Source organism: Myiozetetes cayanensis, unplaced genomic scaffold (assembly GCF_022539395.1).
Source record: "Myiozetetes cayanensis isolate MyiCay16 unplaced genomic scaffold, myiCay2020 scf1, whole genome shotgun sequence".
In the NCBI taxonomy this organism is placed as follows: Eukaryota; Metazoa; Chordata; class Aves; order Passeriformes; family Tyrannidae; genus Myiozetetes; species Myiozetetes cayanensis.
The window spans coordinates 38,530,919-38,557,666 of NW_026086604.1; the positions used below are offsets into that span (position 1 = coordinate 38,530,919).

A 26,748-nucleotide genomic window follows, 5' to 3' on the forward strand; every position below is an offset into this window, starting at 1 on the left:
AGTTTGTGCTCCAGCTTTGTTAGGGACAGGCTTGGGCATGCAATTCAGACTGTTCATAGAAGCTTAGCCAATATATCATTTACTTCTTGTGTCACAGCTCCTTTGATGAGTACAGTTCTGAGCTCAAGTCAGGAAGACTGGAGTGGAGTCCTGTGCACAAGTCTGAGAAGTTTTGGCGGGAGAATGCTGTAAGACTAAATGAGAAGAATTATGAACTACTCAAGTAAGTTTTCAAGTCGTGAATCACATAATTCTGTAATATTTTTTGTGTTTAACTGAACCTGTATCTGATACAGGTTTTACATTTCAAGATTAAGTAATGTCTAGAATGAAAGCAAGTTGGAACATCGCACATATTTTAGAATGTATGGTCCTTACTCATGTGTGGTTTGTTTTCTTCAAAAGCTGAATTGTTTATTTGCTTTTACTGGTCAAAGTGTAGCAATGATAGAGGGAATATCTCTAGATTAACTTGCGTGCAGATTTGTGCCATTGACTCTTTTCATACTTTTCTTGGAAAGACAGCTATGCTAAGTGATGTAAATAAAAATGTTTTTAATATACCTTAATTTTAGTTTTGGGTTGTGTGGTGATGTTGGTCCGAGTAATGAACTACTGCCTTGAATATTTGGGGGCTGAAAGTTGTGGTGCTGTTCCATGGAAAATCTGACTTGCTGCATTACATTCCATTCTGTCTATTTTGTCTTGGAACTGTGTTTGGAGTGCATAGGTTGTTAGAGGAAACGAAGTGGAAGCTCATATTTTCTTTTGGAGTTAAGGACTGATTTGAGGACTTACGAAATTATGTACTGAAAAGATGTCTAGGCCTAAAGTACCTTATAAGAGCTCTTAGTTGTTTAACTGCACTGTCATTAACTGAAATATGTGGTGTTCTTTCAGTTCAGGGTTTGCTAATAAGTACCAGTCCTAACAGGAATCAGGAGGTTGAGTGGAGCATGTGAGACTTTCAAAGGCCTGGCAAGAGCAAGCTGATCCTGAGCTTTATGTGCTTTCAGTCTGCCCTGACACCTCACTGGAACAAGTCTGATAAATTCCTCCCTGCGTGCATATTGATAAATATGTCGAATTATGGACTTGAAAATTTTAGATGGTGACAACTGCAGCATGAGGTTAATGTTGAGGCTTAATATTTCCTGTAGTGATGGCAATGTTTTGCTGTATTCATCTGTCCTAGTTCTAGGACTGTTATGTAAATTTTTTGGGCTTGTGCTGCTATAAAGATAGTTTGTTTAACACTGCCCAAAAAACCCACCAAACCACTACCACAACAACAAAATCCACAAAAACCCCACCCACTCTCCCCCACAATGTGATGGGGAGATGCTTGCACCTCAGAACTTCTCTTTTGCATTGTAAGGTGTTTGACGGGCAATAGGCCACATAATTCTATTTTCTCTTATCTGTGTGCTTATTAGTTTTCTAAATCTAAAAGATTTACGCTACTGTCAAACTTATTTTTTTCATACCTTCCACCATTATTGCCTACTTTGATGCTAGACTTGTATTTTGTTCAGCAACGTTGTATGGATCTTTACTGTCTTCTGATTAGTGCTATGGTTCAAGTTTCTCCTTCTACTTTTTGACCAAATTAGGATTTTTTTTTCATTTAAAAAGTGCTTCATCTGTCACTTTCTGGCCTCTAGGGAGGCAATGGCTACTGTAATTTAATTTTACCAGAATGTTCTTTAACTCCCCTATTTCAACTTGCTACTAACTTTCTGTGATTAGAACACGTTTCTCATCTCACTAAGCATAGAGTAATCTAATTTTCCAGTGATCTATGTGTTTAACCTTTTCAGTTTATTAGTGCCTAACCTTCATAATCTGTATCATTTTTCCCCTTCCTCATTACTGGCTGGAGGACAGTGTTACTGGTAGCTGTTTTCCACTAAAGGTGATTTAATTACTTAATTCAAAAATGCAGACAATATTAAGAGCTGATAAGCTGTTTTCTGCTTCTTACAGTTCTGTATTTCTGTGCATTCTAAGAAAATAGCAAATATATGGCACTGGAGTCATAGACAAATGTACAGCTTTCATCTTCTCAGTCTTTGAGTTAGGACAGAACTGCTTTTTAGTTCAATTTGTCTTGAACTCAGAACTGCTGGTCTTGAAGCCAGTGTATAAAAAAAAGGGAGATTTTGTAAACCTTGGTTATAGGTAACTGTGGATGTGGCTCACTAAACTGGCTCTAGTGAATGCTTTTAATAATGCTATTAATAAAGGCAGGATCTCAGTTGCTTTAAGTGCAGCTGCATGTGGAGGAAAAGTTCTATTCTAGCTTTGCTGTTTGGGTAACTTGTAAAACATTTTTATGATTATGGACTTCGTTATTTTAAGTTATCACTGATTTTAAAAATAAAACAACAACAAAGAAAACCCAAAACAAAACAAAAAAATAAAACCCAAGCCAAAACCCGGGACTTTATTGTTTCAAATCCTTTCCTAGAATCCTGACAAAACTTCTGGAGGTTTCTGATGATCCACAAGTGCTGGCTGTAGCTGCTCATGATGTGGGAGAATATGTACGACACTATCCCCGGGGAAAACGGTAAGAAAAATTATTCAAGACTAACTGGAATGTGTACTTTGCCTGTGGCTTGTTTTGCTTATTTATATTAAAATATTCTCCAAAGGGATTTCAGGTTATGCTTGAGTTTAATTCACTGGGAAGGTGAGAAAGCACAAAACTAGATCAGACTAGAAAATGCAAACTGAATCTTTGACTTAGTATATTTCAGTGTCTCGTAACAATGAAGGGAACCAGTGTTTAAAGAAGTACTGAATATGTTGTTTAGACTAAGCAGAAGATGGACACCAGAAGAAATTGGAAGACCTACCAAGAATTTGATCAACATATAATTTTTGCCCTCTATTGTGACTTTAATTATTGTACTTACAGTAGGGATGGACTATTCCAACAATGATTAAGACTGTTTTGTGACTTAAGACTACTGAGAAAATTTTTTTACAAACAATTGCTAATGTAATTTCCGTGATGTTAGCACAGATTCAGTTGTCACTCTTCTATTTTAGCGTGTTTTCTTTTAACTACACAAATACGCATTTCGGTGAAAATGTTTATTGTAAACCTGAATTCTTATTGAAATTCTGCTTTGTTTAGTTTTAAAAACCTGTGAGCAAAGATGTTTGCTGTATAATGGCCCCTCTGAGGTAGAGACTACTGAAGCAGAAGGGAGCCTTTGGTTTTTGCAGGAATCTGTCTCATCAGTCACACAGAAGGACATGTGATTTAATTCTTGTAGCAAAGAAGTGGTCTGTTTCTGGTTTCTGCCTAGTATTTAATGGGTGTCTTGTTTAACCCCAGCTCATATACTCAGGCCTATAAAGCCACTTGCTCACTTCCCACAGCAGGGCGGGGGAGAGAAACAGAAGAGTAAAAGTGAGAAAACTTGTGGGTTGAGATAAAGACAATTTAATAGGTAAAGGAAAACAAAGATTTAATTCACTGCTTCCCGCAGACCAGCCTGTGTTCAACCATCCTGAGGAAAGTTAGGATCTATCAAGCTTAATGGGTACTTGGAAGGACAAACACCATCACTTTAAATGCTCCCCACCTTCCTTCTTATTCCCCCAGCTTTATGTGCTGAGTGTGATTCCATGTGGTATGGAATATTCCATTGGTCACCTGGGGTCAGCTGTCCTCCCTGTGCCCATTCCCAGCTCCTTGTGCACCCCCAGCTACCTTGCTGGTGGGCTGGGGTGAGGAACAGAAAAGGCCTTGATGCAGTACAAGAGCTGCTCAGCAATAATGAAGCACTGTTCTTAGTACAAAGAAGAAAATTAACTATCTCAGCTAAAACCAGCACAACAGGGAAGATGAGAAGGGCCTTCTAGCCTTGCTGGGAATTTCATGAACGCTTCTGGTGCAGACTGCTGTCTTGACAGTAGTAGAATCACAGACAACACACTAAAACTTCATGCCATATGTATGCTAGAAAGATTTGTTCACTCAAGAAATAGACTCACAGCTCTTGCAGTCTTGCAAGCAACTTCAACAGAAGATATTTTTAGATTATTGGAAGAAATTAAATGTTTTCTAGGCCACTAAGAAAGGTCAGAGGTGTTTGTTGTGCACCACTTATACTGAGCAGTGCTGTGTATTTGCTAATTAGCTCCTGTGCTTTCCAATAGAGATTGATGACAACTGGTATTTGGAGGAGAGACAAGATATCCTCTAATAAGGTGGAAACTCACAGTACTGCCTGCAAGTGACAAAGCCGAAGGACTGACTAATACTGGCTGCTCTTGCTTTGAGCGACCCTTTGAAACCATTTTGTCATGCATTTTCCGTAATCTTTAAAACAGCTTGCATGCATCTACCTGAATGTGCTATAATGCTTTGGCTAGAATGGCCATGCAGTTGCTGGACCAAAGCTATGAAGTCAGAAGAGTGGATAAACAGGACCTGTATCTCTCTGTCTGTATTGCTGTTGGAACCACAGCTCTGCTTGGCTCCCAGCCTGTTAAACCTATTCAGAAATGCATTGACCTTCAAAGGAGATCAAATAAACTCAGCAAATAAGCTCAGCATCAGCAAATAAGTCCTAGATACTACTCTAACCCACATTCACTCTCAAATTCTAATACTTCAGCTGCTTTCTACTTACAGACGTCCTTATTTGGCTTTCTGTTCCAATGAACAAACTAAAATGCCTCAATCTCTTTCTTTTAAATAATTTTGTTTGTAATCTGGCATATTCTTACCAAGTATGACTTCAGCAATTTTGGAACTAACTAAAAGCTTAAAATACTTAAGGATCATGTGTCAGTTCCAGCATAATAGTCCATTTCTTACCATGATGTTTTTCGATATATAGTCATTTACTGTTCCCACGCTTGGATGGTATTTCACACTCCCATTGCATGACTCACTTTGAGAGTGGATACTGTTCCTTGGTTTAGAGGAGTAGAAGAATTCAGATGTCTTATACTTTTGTTTCCTTTAAGTGTTTATCATCAATTCTTAACTGGATCATCCTTTAACCTTTGAAGGTTGCAGATAAGAATTGGAACCTAAAACTTCTTGACTTTACCTACTGCACACAGCAGAGACCTTGAGTTACAGTTCTGGCTAACCTTTCCCTTTGTCTGGCAGAAGAAAATATTTGTTAAACTAAACACTACGTCTTTGCTCAGTTGTTCTCCAGTGCTGTCAGCTTAAATAACCTTAAGTTGCCTTTAACTTTACACATTTTGGACCAAGTTGTCAAGACAATAGCACTATGGGCTTCTAATGAGGCTCACCAAGATGCATTTGCTGACAATGTAACAGCAGAAATAAAGTATGGCACTGGTGTTTCCTGTCACTGAAAATAAATGCAGGCCTTCAGCACAGCTTCTATGTGACCTAAAGGTTATTGCTATGTCCTGTCAGCGCTTTCAGTCTCTTGAATGCCATGAACATGGGCTGTGTGTTTTACATGTACAACAGATGGACAACTAGAACCATTCCCTTCCTTAGCTCACAATTCAGAAACAACTTGCATTCCCTTTTTCACCTTGATCTGCTTTTAGATATGTGGTGTGGATTTTATATTTTTTTTCTGCTATAGCAGTCTAACTTGTTCTCATTTGTCTTCACCTTCCATTTCCTCTTTCTCCATTTAAATGGGTCATGTTAAAATCTGGATCTTCAGCATCCAGACACTATTTTGAAATGCTGCTGTTTTGGCTTAGTGCCCTGGTATTACAGGGAACAGTCCCTGCAGAAGATGATGCACATACGGTAACTGTTCCTCTGGGCTCTCTTTAGTGCTGTGAAGTAAGCAGAAGTTGACAGGAGGGGAAACAGAATTAAAGGTAGTGTTTTGGGAACGTTTGGAACTTGAAGGAATAGGATTCGCTGTGAAACTTCCTCACAGTTTAGACCTTTGGGTCAAAAAGCGATGGCTGGGAAGAGATTTGTACTAGTAAGCGGCATTATGCAAGAATGGTAATGCTGTTCTTCGACTCTTCATATTGTCAGCCATAATTTCAATGATGTATTGTCATCTGAAAGAGCCTATTAGCATTTGTGATTATAGGCTTTTAACTTTTCATTTTGGTTCTTGCATTCTAGCATAAGGAAGCTTTTGAGTTTAATGCCTTTTTTAAATGCTTTCAATTCCTGAAACTCCAGTGGTTTAAGTCAGTCCTATAATAAAGAAAAATTCCTGTTTGTGTTTCATAGTCTTGTCTTTGTGTGAGGTGGTTTTATATTTAACTCAGTAAAAATGTGATGCAACCTAAAGGCAGGCATAAAGGTTTTTTGAATGTTACATTACTAATAACTCCTTGAATTCTTGGCAAGGATTCTCCAGCTTAAAACAACTGCACTTTTCTGAATGTATTCCTGCTTTATGAAACATGCTTAAATGTTTTAATATTGTTGGGAAATAATATTCCCTATGATCTTAAGGATGGATTTGACTGAGTTATAAAATGAAATCGGATATTCTCTTTTTCATCTCCATGCTATGTCTTCATACCCATTCTGCAGTTTACAAAACTACAGTGCTGTGCAGCAGCAATACATTCGTTTGGCCATGGAAAGAGCAGTGCTAAACTCCAGTAGCTCATGCAAGCTTAAAATGGCAGGACAGCATCAGGATAAGACTAATGCAAGAGATAGCCTCTTCACAGGATAGTATGTTTAAATACTAAGTGATGTGTGAGAAAAGTCACGTAGAAAACCATATGGAAGTCAGTGGGTAATCAGCTTAAATATTCCTTGCAAATTCTCTCCGAACTTTAGTGCTACACGTAGAGTCATCTGGATGGTGATACTTTTTAGGTTTTAAGTGTGTTGCCTTCTATTTTTTCTTTATTATTAAGAAACGATATGTTCATGAATGAGACACAAGGTTTCATGGATATTTCATGGGGGATTTGGTATAGCTGTGAAAAAGGTATGGCTGACTATGGTGGTAAAGTTCATAGTGAAAGATGAAGCTGAAACATAATTTTTCTGGAAATGGTACCCTAGCAGCCAGTTCTGCCTCTTGTGCAGGAGTAGCTGTGGCTCAAGTACAGTTCGAGTATCAAAAAGTACTATATGTACAAGGTGGGTGATTTAATAGGTGTTGGTGTGATTACAACGATTTTTCTGTGCTGGACTAGGTTGGGGTTTTGTTCTTACAAAAAATGGAGTGACCTGGTTATCATCCATTTGTGGAGGAGAGGGAAGCACTACCTCCTACCTAATAATTGATAATGCTGTACCCTGCCAACCCTTTCAAGCTGATATTGAGCTGGATAAAGTAAATAACCCTCTCTGAAAAGGGTTCTTTCCTTGGTTATTTATTTCAAAGTTTATGGAAGTAGGTAGTGGGAAGCAAACAGGAGACCAGTAAAAACACTTTCTGTTGTTGTGAATACTTTAAAAAAAATTAAAAAAACCCCACAGTAGTAGGAGATAATCTGCATCTGTAACATGTCAAATAAGATGTCCATGTTAGGAAATAAATATTTTTAATAAAATAAATATTACATGTAACTTAAACTTAACCTCTTAATGCCTTGGGCGTGAAGTGGTTGGATAGGATAATTACTCAGAATTCAAAGTAATGTCAAAAAAACTGCTCCCCTCTTCTCTTTCAGAGTGATTGAACAACTTGGTGGTAAGCAGCTGGTAATGAACCACATGCATCACGAAGACCAACAAGTTCGTTATAATGCACTACTGGCTGTGCAGAAGCTGATGGTTCACAATTGGTAAGTGAAGATCATTTAACATGTGACTAACAGTGAGAAATCTTGGGTGTGGAGAGAGGATTCAAGACAGAAGATTTCTTTAAGGAGGGAATAGCATTTTTATGTGGAAAGACAGCAATTTTTAAACAGTAGGGCAATATGATCTGGATTGTAAGAACTTAGCTTTTCTGCTTTTGGAAGCAGTTGAATTGCGTAGCTTCATCTTACATGGTTGAATCTCAAATGAGTAATTCAGTTGAGCAATGTATTTTAACTAAGGTTGGATATTAGGAAACATTTTTTCACCCAGAGGGTGGTTGGGCACTGGAGCAGGCTCCCCAGGGAAGTGGTCACAGCACCAAGCCTGACAGAGTTCAAGAACTTCTTGGCAATGCTCTCAGGCACATGGTACAATTCTTAGGCCAGTCCTGTGCAGGGCCAGGAGCTGGACTCTGATCCTTGTGGTTCCCTTCCAACTCAGAATATTCTATAATGGTTTTATTTGAACTGCTTAATATTCAATACAAGCTGTAAGTTAGGCTTGCACTTGTTCAAGTACTTAATTGGCAGTTGCTTTACCAAGTGCATACCTTACCATTCCTTCGCCTTGTTGTTCTTTGCTCTAGTCCTTTCTCCCATTCTACACTGTTATTTTTCTGTTACCATTTGAAGGGTTGCAAATACAACTTTCTTGTACTCCTGGAGTAGCAGACATTTACAGGCTGGTTGGTTAGATGAAGTTGAAAATCTCATGTTGGTACCTCTTTCATCAATCACTGAGAACGGTGTTTGAAGTGAGGTTTTTCTTTCATTGTTTGTTAACTAGTTCTCTAATAACCCCTAAATCTTGGCATGTTCTGCCACGGAACTCACTGGTGGGTGATGCTGCCTTTCCAACAAAGCACAGGATCTTTATAGGGAAGCACTGAAGGGGTGAAGTTAAGAAAAACTTCATGGAACAACTTTGTATAACTTGCCAAACTAATTAGGTATGCTAAGCATAAAGCATGGAGAGTTAAAAATACTAATTAGGAGTTCTTAATCTGATTATTAATTATGATTACACCAGAGCTCATATTTTCAATTTGGCATTTCCTGAAAGGAAGATGAAATGCAACAGTATATCTGGGTACATTGAAACATAGATGTTGGGATACAAACAACTAATTTAATTTTGAACTTTAACAACCTTTTATCTCTGAAAAGCTTAGTGCTTGGAAGTATCTGTAACTTCTTTCAGTTTTCTCACTTCTGAGACAATGTGATCTTTTTAAAAGGCTGAGCAGTGATGATGCTAGTGTGTGCAAGTGGTAGGGGGAACAAGGTCTGTTGAGTGCCTTCTGACAGTTTAAGTCGCCTACTTGCTCTGACAGGCTGGCAAGGCTGACAAAAAGCTCCTGTCATCTCTCCCTGCAGTGTATCTGAGGTAAAACCAAGCTGGTTTTCTCCCTCTCCTTCTGAAGAATATGGGTTTTAATTCTCGCATGTGTCGTATTCATTTTGTCCTTCTCTCTCCCTCTCACATACTGTTAGAGCCTTCTATAACAGGGAAACACGTTTAAATATCCAAATGTGGAAAATCCAGAGTTAATATTCTCCACGTGTAAGAAGTACGTTGGTAAACAATGTGGAATTTCTGAGTGTGTGGACATGGAGACTAAATGCATGGTTATGTGCAACCTAATTTTTGGTCATTATTGTATATTACACTCCACTCTGCTTCTCAGTTGGATACATTTCTCACTATGCTATTCTCATATATTTGAAACATTCTCAGTATTATAAACCAGTTGTAACTAAATAGAGATTATGGCATGGGAGGTTAAGTTACTGAATTTGCTTTCTGCAGTAGGGGCAGGTGCGTTCTGATGTCTTGGAAATCTGGTAATAAATATATGAAACTCTGGTCTTTCTCCAGCACAAACCTCACTGGTAGTAAAACTTTTCCTGAATGCCTAACCTGGTTCTTTCTCACTTTCAACTTGAGAATACGACTTGTAAAAACGTAATATCTGATCTTCTAGATTTGTCTTGTTTTTTTAATGGCATGAGCATTTCTGTGCCTGGTTTTTGCAGTTTTTGAACCTTGAGACTTGAGACTGAGAGGGAGATGGCAAATATATCTAGTTTCAGATCTTCAGAGGTGTCAGTAAAAGGATCTGTATAAGTTGGTGCCATTTTCAGATCCGTATGGTCATTTCTGTAGGGAGTATTTTCCTGTTCAATTTTTATTGGAACAAGCTTCTGAGACACATTGTCCTTGGCTCATATTGGCCAGAGTAGTGCTCCCCCTGCCATGAACATCAGATAGGTTCAGCTAAGGAAATGACACACTGTTCGTACATGGGAAGCTGGATCTGTCTTTGTATAGATCTGGCTTTTGATGAGTGTCAGAAGCTCCTCTGTTTCATTGCTGTCCCTTCTCCCCAGAGAAGCTAAGTCCCCTGAATGCAGCTCAGTGTAGTTTAAGTGCCTACTTAATTACCTTTGCTTCATCATAAGTTGGATTATTCAGCAGTTTCAAGGTTTTACTTACCTTGCTCTTCAGAGCTGGAGAAACAATAAACATTTTTCCTCTTGCTTCCAGATATTCTGTAACTCCAGTTATTTCACTCAAAGCAGTTGTCTTGTTTCCTTGAGTTTAATTGGCTTCGAACAACTCTGTATTAATGTCTGTGACACGTGTGACAGAGGTAGTCAGGCATTTCCTAGATCTGGAGGCTGACTGAGATAAGGATGTGAAAATATGGGTTTGCTCTGCTAGGGTGAGGCTTGGTGCAAGTGCTGTGCCTGAAGAAGCAGAGTAAGGAAGACTTCTGGTACCTGAACTGGGCGAGTGTCATGGGGCAGCTGAAGTAGCATTCTGCTTAAGATGTAGCTGTATCATTAGACCGCTAATAACTCAACTTAGAGACAGTGAGCTCTTAAGTAATTTGACTAGTTCATTACAGGCTGCTCAACTGTCTTTCCCTTAGGGGCTTTTAAGTCAGGGATAAATGGGGAGAAATCAGACTGTCAGGCATTCTGTTAAATGGGGAAGCTGTTTTGGCAAAAGCAGTAACTGCTGTCAGCTTATCAGATGAGATAAGTTCAGGTGAAATATTCCAGTTACATTTGCACGTTAAATCATCATGCACTTGATGCAGCAGGGAGCAAAATTATCTTTTTGGTATCACTTAATGCCTATACATGATAATTAATCCTGAGTTCCACTCTGATTTGAACTGTATTAATCATGGCACCCTGTGCTGATGGTAAAAACCTGTTATTGGCAAGTGGGAGAGTTTGGCCTGGCAACAATAGTGCAAAGTTTTTTGTGTGTCCTGTTCAATCTGGCCGTTAACTATGCAAGAGAAACATCGTCTCCTTATCCCTTGTCTTTGCTGGTGTTCAGAGGCAATACCCAACTTGTCGTTTTTAGTATTAGGAACTTGTTTTGGGAAGGTAGTCCTGCTTGGAGCGATGTTCTTAATGATGCAAAGTTTAAAGGAATCAAATCATTAAATTCTAACAGCACTTACATGTATCACTTTAAAGAAACAGTGTATTAATCACTACAGATGAAGCAGGAACCTTTCATGTGCTTCATGGCACAGCATTTTACTGAATTATAGGGATGGGTTGTTGTGACTTAAAGCACCTTCAAATTCCTTCTATGAACAACAGAGAGAAGCAGGTTTTCAGAGCAGTGCAGAGCAGCTTCAGTGCCTGAAGTTAAGCAGTGGGAATAATCTTTCGTCTTTCAGATTTGTGAACCTAGAATCTCTTGGCTTCATTTTACAGGAGTTAATTCCAAACTTCTGTTATTTCACTAAAATAAGATCTAGGTGAAATCTAGATACCCTACATTTAATGTATATTTTATTTGTGACCTTACTGGTCACCTAAAACACAGTGCATTAGTTTCCACAACCTGCTAATCTTCTAGGCAGGTTAGGCCCAGGAAAGTTTGCTCATGTCTCGTGTAGTTAGAGCAGCATATTACTTTTTTCTTGCTCTGTTAGCAGCAGTGCTGATGGGAACTGGGGATCAGAGGTCATAAATAGAAGAGAATGGTTGCAGTATCCAGTCTAGCTGACAATGCAGAGGTAGATCACGTGTGATCTTTGTTCATGCAAATGTAAAGTAAAATGCGGTGGCTTAACCTCTGTAGCTCAAACGTTCTTCAGTATTCATACAAGTGCTACTGAAACCATAGTGAATCTGATTGCAAACTTGTCTATTTTTCCTCTGGCTGGTTCAGGGTAGTGGCGAGAACTGGCAGTTGCTCCCATTGAGTAAACTACTGGACTGGACTACCCCATCTTTCTGCTTATGCTGTAGTAGTGAGCTGTTGTCAGGCAGGGATCCATCTCTTACCTCTGGGCTCAGGTGTGATGCCTCATCTCTCAGGTTCCTGAGCTATAAACTTCCTTTCAACAGGCAGACTTTTAGAATAAAGTGCTCTCCAATGCATTGATTACCTGCATGGAGAGTATGAGTGTGTTGGTGGACGCTAAACAGTGGGAGTTGGGATGTATCACTTGAGCATGATCAAGTATGGTTTGGGAAGTGGAGGTGTTGTTTTTATTGTGCATATCCTCTCCGGTTTTCACACTGTGATCATGTTTACTGCCATAAGATCTCTACGCGTTGCAAAAACACAGTTTAGTATTTCTTGAGCTTGTGATAACATGGAGCAAATATTTTGCAAATATCAAAGATCCTCAGTTTGCATTTTCTTTTTTCAAAGAAATTGCTCATTTTCAAGTGTTACACTGAAAAATGTGTCACCAAAGAAGTAACTTTTTGATAGTTTACTTCTGATTAGTATTACTTTAAAGATTTGATTTTCTGATAGGAAAAATTGGTTAAGCATTATTTATGTCAGTCATTCTGACATATGCTGGGCAAACATTCAACATGTGTTGAAAGCAACAAAATTCTTTGTGGCAACTAAACCTTTTGATTAAATATGAAACCACTTTCAAGCCATGTTGCATGCAAAGTCAGGTGATCTTTTTCAATTCACAAAAGGGCTTTGTATGTGAGCTCGCAGTGTGTCTTATAAGTGAAAAATGGCTTATACTTTGTCTCCCTAATAGAAAGGCATACGTTGAATTGAATTTTGTAGTTTATTTTCTTTCAAAATCTGATCAAATGCTTAAGTAGTGCCATGTTATAAGACCTCCTGATCTGCTGTTTCTTCATATGTGAAGATGTGAGGTTGTGAACTGGAAGTCTGTAATAACTTCTTCAGAAAAGGGACAAAACCTCTCTGAAGGGAAGCTGCTTAGTGAAAAGGAGGTTCTTGCTGTGTCTCAGTTTGAATGCATTAATTTTGCATTTCATGTCATAAGGAGGGCTTTAAACCATCCTATGAGTAAAGTTTTCAGTAATCAGGAGATTATCTGTAGATTTTCTATCAATATTATTACATTCAGCTGAAGACAGGCTCCATTTGGAAAAAACCCACCTTTCATGTAGCATTTATAATCCTTCTTCACAACCATTCAGCCTGTTTAGTTTAAATGTGCACATCAGAATGTTGAATGTCTATTATGTGTAATTAAAGTGAAACAATGTCCTAAGTGCTGTTCATCTTAACAGTTGGACTTTGTTCTACTTGTTTTTATGAAGTGGAATCTGTTAAACTATATATTGAGAACTACAGAGAATTTTGCAGTATCTCCTCTCTCTACCATATATGTAGGTCAAGGAGATATGTGGTAAAAATCACCATGGTTCCACTGAAATAAGATCATTTATAAAACCTTCAGTTTGATGTGGTGTAGTCCCAAACTGTTTGGTCAAAGTAGCTTTGATTCTGTTGCATATGTTTGTTTCTTCTTTGTTCTTGGTATTGGTTTGTGATGGCTTACCTTCAACATTACTTATGGTCTGCATTGGTATAATAGACAAATATTTTATAATCTCTAACGCATTTTAAAAATTGAAATATTTCATATTGCATTAATCCACTGAGTCAAAGAAGAAAATTGTGTTCAGCAAACAAGTGACAGAAGAGGGCTGCAGTTTTCCTGGGATAGCATTTCAGCTTTGTCAGTCTTCCCAGCCCAGCTCTCTAGGAAGAATTCTCTTTGTTTTTTAGTGTACTGCTTTCGTAGCTGTACAATTTCTGTTTACTTCTGTGAAGCACATGATAATGAGGAGCATAAAATGATACATAAAAATATACAGTGATACAACTTTGGATCCAGCAGTATGATATGTTAACATTACGTTTCAGGAGCCAAACATTAACTTCACTCCAGGTGTGATTTGAGCCCTGGCTTCTTTATTGTCTTTCCTATCTTCTGTGACCATGGCTCTGTGGCAAGGCAAATGCACCTGGGCTCTGTGGCAAGGCAAATGGACCTGTGGTGGCTCCTCTCCATCTCCACCTGCCTTTCTCCCAGCCACCACTAGTACTAGTGTGACACTACAGGGGGTGAACCTTGAATCAGGTTCAGGGGGCTTGGTAATAAAGAGCAGTTCACTTGAGTTAAATGAACAGAAAGCACTGTCTCACCAGAGTGCCTTAAATGCCCCGTGAGAAAGGCAGGAGCACACAGCTGGAATGGGTTAAAGGGTGGCTGTTCCAGCTTTGTCTCTCACTGGATTAGGTAGAGATTTGACAGATGGTTGCAACCTTGTCCTGGTGTTGCCACTTTGTGTCTGCTGCTCAGAGGTTCCAGGGAGTGCCAGTCTGTGGAGTTGTTTCCGCAGCAGTGTTACACTTACAAGAGCAATGCTTTCAAGGGATAGTTTAACCTGCTTAGAATTTGGAATACATCAGTTGTGTAATTCAAATACCTACTTGTAAAGCCACAATAAATTACTAAAACTGGCCCATCTCTCTCTACAGGTCTAATAACCTCTCTCCATGTTATTAGACCCCTAGCAGAAATGCAACATAAAAATGGCAAAACTGTTCAATCTGTTCAAACTATTCCATCTACTGCCTGTCCTGTGAACTTGTTTAAGTGTTTGTCATATATTTTTGATTTTTCTGTAAACAGTATATTTTGGCAATGTTTTTTGAATGTGTTGTGTCAAGTGGCAGACTTTCTACTATAGGTTTATTACACTTCTGTACCCTTTCAGAAGGGAAAGTGTTTCTTTAGAACTAGCTTTTTAATTTCACTCTCAAAAACTCCAGATTTGTATTTAGATAGAGAAAAATAAAATCAATACTTTTATTTTGTCCTTTGTCGAAGGAAGGCATCCTGTCTGTTGAGAACCTCAGTCTATTAAACCAAGCTAGAAATTGCAGATGTTCAAGACTATCAAATATTTTTTGAATAACTTGGTTCTTTAATAAAACAGGAAGCAAAATTTAAAATAAATGTTATAAAAAAGAAAATATGAAAATTTTAGCCTTTGTTTCTTCTGTGCTTCATCTACTTTTCTTCTCTTCCCTAAAATTTTTGATGTTCTTTCATGGACAGGTAAGTCTGACTGCTCTGGAATTTCGAGTATAACACTAAAATCAGCACTCCTTAAACTTCGAGGCTGGTTCCTTTTAGCACAGCCTCTAGAGATCTGTTGTATGTGTCTTAAAACTTTCCCTTCTATCACTGATTGTTGTTGACAACAGTCCTTTAGTATACAGTATATATTAGTATAACATTTTCAGGTAGTGTCTTGTGCCAGTTTGCAATTATCTCCTTGTTCCATACTCACTGAGTTTGGTGGCTTACATGTTGAATCAGTTCCACGTGCCTTTTCCTAAATCACCTTTAAGCAGTTGTTGCAATTACCACAACACTTAAATATATCTTAGCTTGGAGGTGTCAGTGTCTCTCGTGTGAAACAAAACCAATTAAATTAAAATGAAGCAATAAATTGGAATAAGAATTTGAGATACAACAAATTCATGTATTTACCTCCAAGCTTCCTTTTCTTTTTGGAAGAAGCACTTTGGAAACAACAGAAAATGTGTTTTTAAAGAGGGGCCTGAAAAAGGGGAAATTGCTAGTGTGGAAGGAATCTCACTCAGTTATTCTAATGAGGATGGAAAGATTAATTTGCAAATGGAAATTACTTATGTCTCACCATCAGACTTCTGAATAACCAGGGAAGTGAAAAAGTGTGGTGTTCCAAGTTTCATTGATCTGAGCTTTAATTGAGAAATGTAAGCTTCTCAGAAGTGGTGTACTCCAGTTGCATGTTTGAAACTTTTCTGCAGTGCAGAGGTAATATTTTGTGTTCCTGTAAATTTATACTGAGTAATTTGTTTCATGTTTGAATATTATCTTTAAATGCAAACTTGTTTGCACTAGCTTTATAATAAGGATGGTTTTATGTTGAAGGAAGTCAGAAGGTGGCTAAAACTGACATTTTTTATAGAGGACTTTCTGTTCCAGTGTGAGGAAAATGGCTTAAAATAGGTTGAAGTGGTCCAATTCATTAAAAAACCCCTAAGTCTAATACACCTCATTAGTTTCCATTGTAACATGCATCACAAATGTCCTAGATGCTAGGAATAGTTTTTGAAATTATTTTTTATCTTGGAGACAAGATCTATCCTTTCAGCATACATACACCTACAGTGCAAAGTGTTGAATGCTTGCATTCTTAAAGGTAACATTAATTTTGTGAGGTAAACAGCACTTTTAAAATCCCAGGTTTTCTCTGAAGATTTAACTAAGGAACAGTGCAGGATAAATAAGAAGTATTAGAACCTTGATTTGTAATAGCCTGGGGGTGGGAACTGCTGTTGGAGCAGGTCAAGAGGAGGGTGGAGATGATTTAGAGGGATGGAACACCTCTCCTATGAGGTGTGAACACCTATGAGAAAAAGCTCAGAGTTGGGATTCTTCAGCCTGGAGAGAGAAGTCTCTGGGAAGACATTAGAGCACCTTGTCAATCCTGAAAGGAGGCTACAGGAAAGCTGAAGGGACTTTTCCAAAGGCTGTTTAGTGACAGGCCAAGGGGTGGTGGCTTTAAAGTAAAAGAGGGTTGATTTAGATCAGGAAGAAATTCTTTACTGTGATGGTGGTGAGACACTGGAAGAGGCTGTCTGGAGAAGTTATGTATGTCCCATCCCTGGCAGTGTTCAAGGCCAGGTTGACTGGGGCTTTGAGCAACCTGGTGTAGTGGAAGGTGTCCCTGCCTATGGCAGGGGCGTTGGAACTAGTTGATCTTGAAGGTCCCTTCCAACCCAAACCATTCTGTGATTCTATGTTCATCTAACAGAGACTATGCAAGAACTTGTCCTGGGCTAACCAGTGACACTCAGATGGAAGTGATAACCAAACAGAAGATTAGCTGGTGCTTGTAACAGCTGGTGATGCAAGGTTCTTGCGTTTCAGTGCCCCTTAGTGGTGGCTAGAGGTGATGGGGTAGGAACACTGGGGTTTTCACCTGGGCTTGCAGCATGGCAATGTAGAGGAGTAGCTGCAGGTGCTCATTCTGTATGGGAAGATGGGATGAGAGCTTTTCCTTGCCTGTGTTCTACTTACTGTATGTCGTTAGAAGTTGAATATGTCTGTGGGGGCACTAAGTACATACAAAATGTGCTACTGCTCTGCCTTCTTGGAGATTTTTGCTCAGTATACTGGGCTATGGTGGGAGCCTTCATCATGCATCTGAAACACTGTAAGATATGCAATAATTGTAGTGTTATGGATTGTTAGCTTGATTGATTTTCCTACTTCAAAGTAATGGTGTAGAAATTTCACATTCAATATGGTTCATCTGTGCTTTAAGAATAAGTAACGTTGTGGGCTTGTAATACAGTGAGTAGAGCTGTGTATGAAGCCAGTGTCAAGGCTTTCAAGGCTCGATGTCAGAGAAGAAACACTAGAGTCAGTACATGCATATAGGCATGAAACAAATGAAAAAAAAAAAAAACTTCAAAGGAGCAGGACAAGGTCTGGTGAGTTTGGAAGACCTTCCATAGTTGCTGGCTGTGTTTTTGGATGACTTTCAGATTTTGTTTGTTTTGTTTGTACACTTTCAAGTCCTGTACAGCCACAAGAGAGAGCAGCTCATTTCCTTCTTTGCCCTCAGTAGCATCTACTTTGAGGGTGATAACCTGCCTGTTAATGATTGAGAGTCACATCTATTAAATGTAGCCAACCCAAGCATTCTACAGCAACACCGGATGAAGCTGGGATGGAAGGTGCTAAATTGTAGCATATGGTTCAGCCTGCAAACTATGTGTTCTTTGCCAGTGATGTTTGAAGGTAACATTGTATCTTACAGGAATTTTGGTTTTCTGAATGCTTAATGCTAAAACTGAGAAAAGTGCTGTTGGGTGGTGCAGTTGAGGTGCTAAACTTCATTGTGCGGTAGGAGTTGTAATGCCCAGGGAATAACAGTTCCACAGGACACTAAGCTGAAAACTAGTTTTTTAAATGTGCAAAAAGAACTGATCTTTTTATTTATTTATTTTTTTAAATAAAACGAACGCACATACTCAAGTTAGGGATTTTTTTTTTTAAGACTTCATTCTGAACATCATTCCTCTGAGCTGCTTCTATTGTTTAACCTGTGTAGGTTGAAATATCTGTGTAGTGAGAAAAAATGTGGTACTAAGTGTACGATCCGCAATGGAAAAAGAACGCCTACATTTCACGAGTCCTGAAACCTCTCTTTCAGCTGATACAGTGGCACAAATATTGTGTTTGCTGTAACAGGCAGCAACCTAGGTATTATTATTAAAGACCTCTTTCAGCTTTTTTGTGGTTCTGTGTTGATCTCTGAAACATCCAGAAGAATTGTGCAGTTATTTTTCCATAGACTTTAGATATTGTTGCTCAAGGCACATGTTAATAATTTAAGGAGTGTTTTTTCCTGTGTTGAGAGGAGAGTTAGAAAGTAAGTGACTTGGTGCACTTCAAAATGCAGGTGAAGAAAACACTTTAAAGAAGTGTTGGTATACAGTGGGACTGGATTGCTTCTGTCGTCTTTTTTTTTTCAGCTGGAATCTGCAGTCAGTGTCTGTTTTGTTACTCTATGGGTTATATTGCCAGGATGTCATTGGTGTTACTTGTGCTCATCCACCTGGATTATGGGAAGAAATACGTTTAAATGTTTTGCCGCAGCCTCTGAAATGTATATGCAACAAGCAAAATCAGTGGGCTTCATGTGGGTGTTCTATGTCAGTTTTCAGGGTGTCTGAATGTTACCATTGGGCTTTGACCTTTTCTAGACAGCTTTGGTGATGTTTGATTTGTTCTTAATTTTCATAGGGATAGTTGATGGATACCTAAAGCTTTGGTACTCTCATTGTCACTTCAGTTGACTATTGACAGTAGACATCATTTGAAGGAATAATTCTGAATTTAAAGCTTTTTCTTCTTTATCTACTTCATACTTCCCACCACTATCCCACTCCATAATCTCAAGGACATTTCTCAATCTAATTTTTTGTTGTGTTTCAGGGAATACCTTGGAAAACAGCTGCAGTCAGAACAACCTCAGACGGCCACTGCACGGAGCTAAACGTTTCTGTCAGTTCATGCAGTTCATACTTACAACTACAGTATGTTTGTCTTTAAAATTAATATAAAGGAAATACTGAAATCACATGTTCCCTATCTGCTACTGGTGCATAAACATTCCAACTTTCCTCTGATGTTGTTGGCTTAGTAAAAATTTGTTTGTTCTGATGCTTATGCCTATTAGCTTCTTGTTCTATTCTGAATGTATATGAAGAAATGTGGCTAATATATTGCATTTGTTTTATGTATTTATTCTCATAATAAAAAATATTAATAAAGGAAGTCCCTTCCATAATGGATATTACAACTAGCCTAGAAAATTTGCTCTCTTATTTTTGTGGGTTGTCAGTGTTGTGACTTTCCAAGGAAAGCAAGTGGTCCTTATATGTCTCCAGACAAATTAATAAAGCTTTGAAATGGTGTTCCATAGAAAGTGCAATAGCCTGAGAAATGTTGATTATGGATACTAAAATATATACCAAGACTTAAAACAGTTTAAAAATTGTATATAAGAACAAATGTATAGGTGGGGGCTTTTTTGAATGTGGGGTACTTCTCTTGTTAGAGACTACATTTAAAAAATCTGGAAATGAGAAGAGGAAATGAAAATGAACACTCTTCCGTCAGTGAAAACTGGTACATTCAAGACTATTAGTCCAGCAGTTTAAGACCACTTTTAAGGCTGTACATCAGAGATCAAGTTGAGTTTTTTTTTGTTTTTTTGTTTTTTGGGTTTTTTTTAAATAAATTTAGCTATAATTATTTTCTGTGTTTTGTAATTTGAAAGTATAAAATACGTAGGCATCAATAAATCTAAGATGATCTTGGATTGGCATGTGAAAATAGTTTTGTTGCATAGATAGAAGCCTGGCTCCAGGCACATGCAGCACTGCATAGTTAATATTCTTGTGATTCATTTTTAGAATTAGAAAAAAAAAAAAAGGGAGCAAACATAATCTTGTTGCTAGTCTTGTGTGGTGCAAGTCTCTGGGGAAGCTTAGGGTACTTTATCACCAAGTGAAAAGGCAAATTGGGAGAACATTTTTTTTTCATCATACGTAATTAAAATTTGACCCCTGTTGCAGCAGAGAGAGAGAACAGTTCGGGGATTATGGTTTGGTGATTTCTTGGCCTGCTTAATTAAAATTGGATTGTGTAGCTTAATGACTGCTGCTTTCTTCTCCATATAGGAGGCAAAGGCTTTGATATTGCAGTCAGTATCATGAGGGTAGATGCTGAAGCCTGAAAAGAATTAACCCTCACTCAGACTAGTCAGTTTACATGAGTGGATCTTAGTGCTACATATTGCCACAGTGGTGGGGGATACTGATGGTGTGGGAAGCTGTTGGGAGAAAAAGGGTGCACCCACACTGCCGGTTTTATCTTGGGTCAGTTGAATGCCTTTGAAATGAGTCTCTGAGTCTTCCCTGTGTTTCACACTTCAATTTGCATCACGTGATGGTGTCAGTACATGAACGAGGTTCTTCTCTCAATAAAGCTAAAGCTCAGGACATACATCCTGTGTGTCTTGGCTACTTGGCAAGTGTTCAGTCCACTGGAGCAGGTAAGACTGTTTGAAATATGGCCTTTTGAAATGCACGCAGAGTGAAAGCTGGATTCTTGATGCCAAGTGCCTTGCTCTACAGGTCAGTTTCTGATGTCACACTTGTTGATGTAAGGAGAGCCTAAGACTTATCTTGCAAGTGCTATAAAGGATTTGTCCTATGGTTACACCTGTATTTTTGGGCCCAAGAACCATGGTGGGGCATTAATGGGGAAGGAATATACCCACATTCAAAACTGGGTGTGTTGTTTACTATTCTGAAGGGAACACTGGAACACTGCTTGGTAAGGAGATTTAGGGTTGAATTGTATGAGTAAACATGATGGATGCTACCACTAGCAACCCCTTGAATTTCTGGAGGAGCTAGAAATAATCAAGCTAATCATAACATGAAACAAAATTGCTTACAAGGGTTGTCCTGAAACATTATGTTTCAGTATTATGAGGATTATGTTCATATATTATACGAAGAAATTCTCCTCTCTTACTTTTCTGGTATTACTCTGTGCAGAGTTTAATTCTTCATTATGGGATCTGTTTTTAAGCTATGTGATACCTGGCATTCTCCACCATTTAGTCACCACCTTCTGTCTCCAACATATTTTTAATTAAAGAAATAGTTCTGATGTTTCACTTATATCCCTGTGCAGTATTGATACTCTAGTGCCTGTGAAACCTGAAAGCCCTGAAATTTCCAGTCCCCAGTGGTGACATTCAGGTGGCTCAAGGGTTACGGCCTGAGTGAGTTGATGCCAACAACTGTACCTGAAGCCTGGAAAGCTGTGGGGGAGGACTTGCCTGTGCAGCCAGTAATTTGGACTGAAGTTGCCAGAGCTGAGGTTTCTGCAGGAGTCAGAGTGCTCACTCTGTCCTAGAGATCAATTTTGGCATAGCAGGGAGCTGTAGAGTAGATTCTTCATCTCCCATCCTATGGCAGGCCAAGACCTTGAAGACCTTGAAGCCCAGACCTGTGGAAGGAAGGCCTTGAATCCACGGTCCCAAGAGAGAAAATAGGGCAGAGGTGTCCTGGAGCTTTTAACCTTTGGAATCAGGAGAATCAACCAAAAGTTTTTGTTCAATTTTAACTGATTCATAAAACTTTCAACTGCATGTGTTTTGTGTCTGACAAGTTAAACTTAGTGTTAGCTTTTGCTACTGAGCACTGTTTTTACTATTCACCTGTTCGCATTAGCTCGCTTAACTTGCTCAGCCACACTCTCCCAAAATCTGGCATGGTGCTGGCAGGCAGATGCCATGGTAGCAGATTGATTGCTCCAGGGCTGTGTGATGACAGTGTGGGCAGAGCTTGGTGTTAGGAAGAGAAACGTATGCCAGCAGCTTCCCTGCTTCCCTCGGTGACATGAAGATTGATAGATCAGCTGCCAGGGACCAGATGACTAACTTGCTTCTAAAGTGAGGAGATCCTCCAAATTAGGGTAAGCAGTCTTCTCTTTGTGAAATTCACCATTTTCCTAACTTCTGATTCATTCTTATGTTTCATCCAACAATAAATCCAGTTCTGTTTTCCTGTAATGAAAGTAAGTCTTTGAAATCTTTATAAACTGACTTTTAAGTTTTGCATTTGAGATTTCTTCGGCTTTTCTGCTTAAATGATTGGGTTTGGTCTGAAGTCTAAACGGTAAATTGAGTAATTTTTTGAGATGCAGCAACTGTGAAAAGAATGCCATCTGTAATAATTCTGTGTAGGAGGAATGGAGGGGATGCATGGTGAAGAACAGTAGTGACACCTAGAACTAAGGCAGGAAAATGCTTTTAATCATATGCTTAGTGAATGTTTATTATTCCCACAAGTCATTTGAGATTTTCAGGCCTGCAGTCAGATGCAGAGGAGGCCAGATTTTGCTCTTGGCCCCTGTGAGCTACTTTTCTGGAAGCAAACCAGGGCTGAGCAGGAGAAGGGCTGCCCAGGCCCTGGATGTACCACACTATATCAGAACTCTGCAGTATCTCGTCTGAGTTTCAAAAATGTCTTTGTGTACCTACATGAACAAATGAAGACAGTCAACAGTTTCTAATGCTCAGAGCTGCTGGGGCAGTATTTTTTCACAAATATGACATGCTGGTTTTAGCCCAGTGAGTGATGAGGAGTCAGTTTGGTTGACTCATCTCTATCCAAAAGTTTTTGCGTTTTCCTTTGGCAGCATCTGTGGAATAGCTGGGAGTTGTCATTTTAGAACCACGTGTTGTCAGACCTGCAAACAGAGCTCATGCTCTAATGGGGATCAGGTATGTTATTAATTGTATTTGCTTCCTCTTACACTCCAGTATAATTATTTGAAAAATCCAAACTACTGTCCAGATTTTCAAATGGCCAAGGGTATCATCATTCAAATACCGGAGAAAGCAGGAACCTGTTAGGTGCAGCATTTAAGGTATTACCTTGGAACTCTTCTTACCTCGGGATGTGAATATTTTGTTGCTACAGCTGAGTCTGAAATGCATCAGATATCAATGAGTATCCTTTAAGGATATTTTTCATGACCTACCCCTTACCGCTGCTTGTAAGCTAAACTACTGTGTAGTAAGGAGTCTAATAAAAAAATAATAATAACAAATTGAATAATTATTTTTATGCAGAGTGTTTTGTTTCTGCTTCTTGATTGTATCCAAGAACACTTCTGTGCTATGGGAATGTAATTTTTCTTGGGGGTAAAACTTAAAGAGGAAAAAAAACCTCCATATGAAAGTGAACCGAAAGGCTATATATATATATATATTTTTTTTTTAACCTGATAATCACAGATTTTCCTGGAAGTGCACAGTTTGAACCTCTGTGTGAAAACTGAACCTACAGAAGGGAAAAAATTAGGTTTGTCCAAGAGTAATTTTTTGTGCCCTTATGTGCATATTTATCATATTAGTTTTTCAAGGCTCTTCAGTTTACTCTGTCTGTATTCTGTGTAAAGACAAACTGTCGAGTTGAAAAAATAAATAACTTTTTCAGTGTCATCATTAAGTATTTTAAAAAGGCTGCACACATCCAGCTCTACCAAAAAAAATAGGCAAAGAAATTGGATAGCTGATTGTGGCAAGGACAGTTAAAACGTATTGATTTGGAAATCGTAGAACTGCTACATCATCAGATTATTTTGTAGCAAGAAAACATGATAAATTGTGGACTTAAAGGTCATCTTTCTCTAGGCAATTTCCATGGTCAGGAAGCGTGCAAAACAAGCCTATTCTGTCAGGTTTAGTTGGCTAAAATAAAGCTTTGGATTATGAGTCTGCCACTGTGGGAATCACGACAACACTTTTTTTTTTTTCCCCTAGAAGATCACAGGATGTCTTCATCTTTGAGACTTACAAAGATTACAATGCATTTACAAAGAATCAATTTTTATCTGGCTTCCTCCAGCTGGTGCACTTGAACAGAGCTCGTTCTTTCCTATCCAAGTGTATGGGCATGAGACCACTGGTGAAATACTAAAATCCATTTGGGATGTCTTCAATTGGTGACGTTCTTTTACTGGACGTACATAAATTGTACCTTCTGTTGTGTTTCTGAATGTCACATCTCTCTTACTGTTTCACTTCTTAGGGGCCATCTAGTTCTTTCTGTATTATATCCTAATTTATCTTAGAATTGGTAGAATTTCACAATTTAAATACATTGTCTTGCTATGTTAAGCAGATGATGGATATGACCTAGAATAAGGGAAATGTTTCAGAAAAAAATAGTTTTCTCTGGTAAGAAAAGGCTATTTATGCCTCTTCTGTTTTGTATTTTACCTACTTTTCTTATACATTCCAGTATTCTGTCAATACTATTTCTAAAGAAGTAGTCAAGATTTTTATCCTATTGCTTTTAATCTGGCAAGTCTGGTGTTTGTTTGTTTTTTTTTCCCATGGTTTTTTTCTGCAGCAATGGGGATGCAAACACATATCTCTTGCTGGCTGTGAGACTACAGCTTAAATTTTTTCTGTTCACAGATACGGAAAATCACAATTTTGGTTAAAAAAGCTAGTTCATACTATGGAGTCATCCTAGATCATCAGACACAATAAATATAACACTTGAAATCAATAGATTTTTAAAAGGTTCCTCTTCACCTTCTGCCTCAAGACAACTTGAGGAACAGATGTTGAAAAATGGTGACTGTGAAGAGCATGTTCTTGAAGACCCATTTCATGCAGTGCTTGTAATAGGCGTTTTTTGCATTCACTGTGGTCATATCCCACAAGACCCTGGCTCTGCAGTATCAGCAACGCGGTACTTAAAATTTAATCTGTGTGCCCTGAACTCAGTAGCCTGAGAGAATTAGATAATATATTATAAATTTAAAATAGAATTCTGAGATAAATAATAACAAAAGTAATCAAAAGGTAACTATTTGCTCATCGTCTGTTTACCATAAATCAATAGGAGTGAAGCGTAAACCACTTTTTGAGAAACACTGAAAGGAACTCCATTGCAGCTTCTGTAGGTGATGGTAATAACTTGTGCACAAGCAAGTTAAATCTTAGTCTTTGTCAAAGTAGACTGCTCTGTGCCATCTCCCCCTCCCACTGCTCAGTCATGTTTAATTTGAAATGTCCATGGTGCAACATCTGTAGAGCTGGTTTTTTCTCCCTTGTCTTCAACTGGGAATGTTTGTCAGGTAAAGGGATGTGAAAAGAGTTCAGTAAGTGGAGGATCTCAAGCTGCCCTTCAGCTATCAACAGTTGGTGTGGCTTTGCAAGACTTGTAAAATAACTGATGGTGTTTGCTTGTTTTCCTCTCTATAGTCATCCAGCTACCACCTTTCTTACCTTAGGAAAATCCAACAAACCAAACCCTTTGAGGACGTGTGCTGAGGCTTCAGTGTAGCGCACATTGTGATGGACTGAAATCTCAGTAATGTCTTAAAAATTCTCAAAATCATAGAAAGACTTTTTGTCAAACTGCAAAGAAGCAACTGTCTGTGTCCACCGAGGTTCCTCCCCTCCCCCCATGCATCCCGACTGGAATTTGGAATGGGGACTTGAGATAAGACTATTGTCTAATCATTTCAGGTCTGAGGAGAAGTAAACAAGGCCCAGGCAGTGGTGAAGGTGTTTTGGGTGTGAGGTGGTGAAATAAATCTCTCCACACCAAACTGAAGGAGTAAACCACCCACACTCCCCGCTCTGGCATGACCACATACACAGGGGACATTCATGCAAGAGGCAGCTGAGAAGGGCTCATGAACCATCAAAGACCCCCAAAGTGCCCCCTCAACTCATTCCTGAAGCCTTCCACCACCAGAGGACTGCAAGTGATCCAAGTGAAGTAACAAATCCAGAGATTATCACAAGAGACTGCAAAGCTTCTGCCCCTACCCCCAGGGGAGGTACCTGGCATCTCCTGAACATATATTAATCCATTAGACTCTCTGTTTTGTGGGACCCTCACCACCAAGAAGACCAGAAGAACCAGACCAATGGGACACTGTTGGGTTACATGGAGTGGTGATACATTTTCTGTTTTAAATTCTCTCTGTCCCTTTCTTTATTTCCTCTCTCCTTTTCCTAATTCTTTCTATCTCTCTGTCTCACATTTACCATTAAATAAAACTCATATTGTTGACTTTGGCATCTGGTTTCATTTGTACCTCAATTTAAGCAGAGGCATTTCTAATAATTTTAATAACCAGGTCATAGCACACATGTAGCCATTTCACTTTCCTCCTGAATGTGGCTGGCTTAGCTGTCTAGTTCAGTTCTGTGTCTGGACACAAGTTCTGACTCCTAGGGCAGTGAGGAACTGCTTTCGGTTCCCACTTAACCTTCTGGCTTTCTGGGAGCCTGACAGAGCAGCAGAGGAAAGCATGGCTTGTGCTGAATGTATTTCTTTGCTGCCAATTTGTTTCCTTTTGTAAGCAGACCTACAGCTTCCTTTTTCTCTCTTCCACCATGGCTGCAGGAACACCTGCTCCCTCTGAGGCATAAACACCAGGTAAACCAAGAGAGATAATACTTCCTCCTGGTGAAGTTATGGATAAAGAGCTCCATACAGCTTTTCCAGGGGTGAGAGTTTTGTTTATATTTCCTTTAAAG

General features: G+C 38.8%; 1 protein-coding gene across 2 annotated transcripts in view; it reads left to right on the plus strand.

Annotated features, from left to right (window-relative positions):
- The window catches only part of ATP6V1H (ATPase H+ transporting V1 subunit H), a 46,959-nt gene extending 27,501 nt beyond the window's left edge, over positions 1-19,458 (plus strand). For both annotated transcript variants that reach the window (XM_050328394.1, XM_050328403.1), the window contains exons 11-14: positions 98-223; positions 2,471-2,572; positions 7,624-7,737; positions 19,089-19,458. In XM_050328394.1, coding sequence (XP_050184351.1) covers positions 98-223; positions 2,471-2,572; positions 7,624-7,737; positions 19,089-19,149 — 403 coding nt within the window. In that variant the 3' untranslated portion in view covers positions 19,150-19,458. The remainder of the gene's footprint in view (positions 1-97; positions 224-2,470; positions 2,573-7,623; positions 7,738-19,088) is intronic.
- The last annotated feature ends 7,290 nt before the right edge of the window (positions 19,459-26,748 follow it).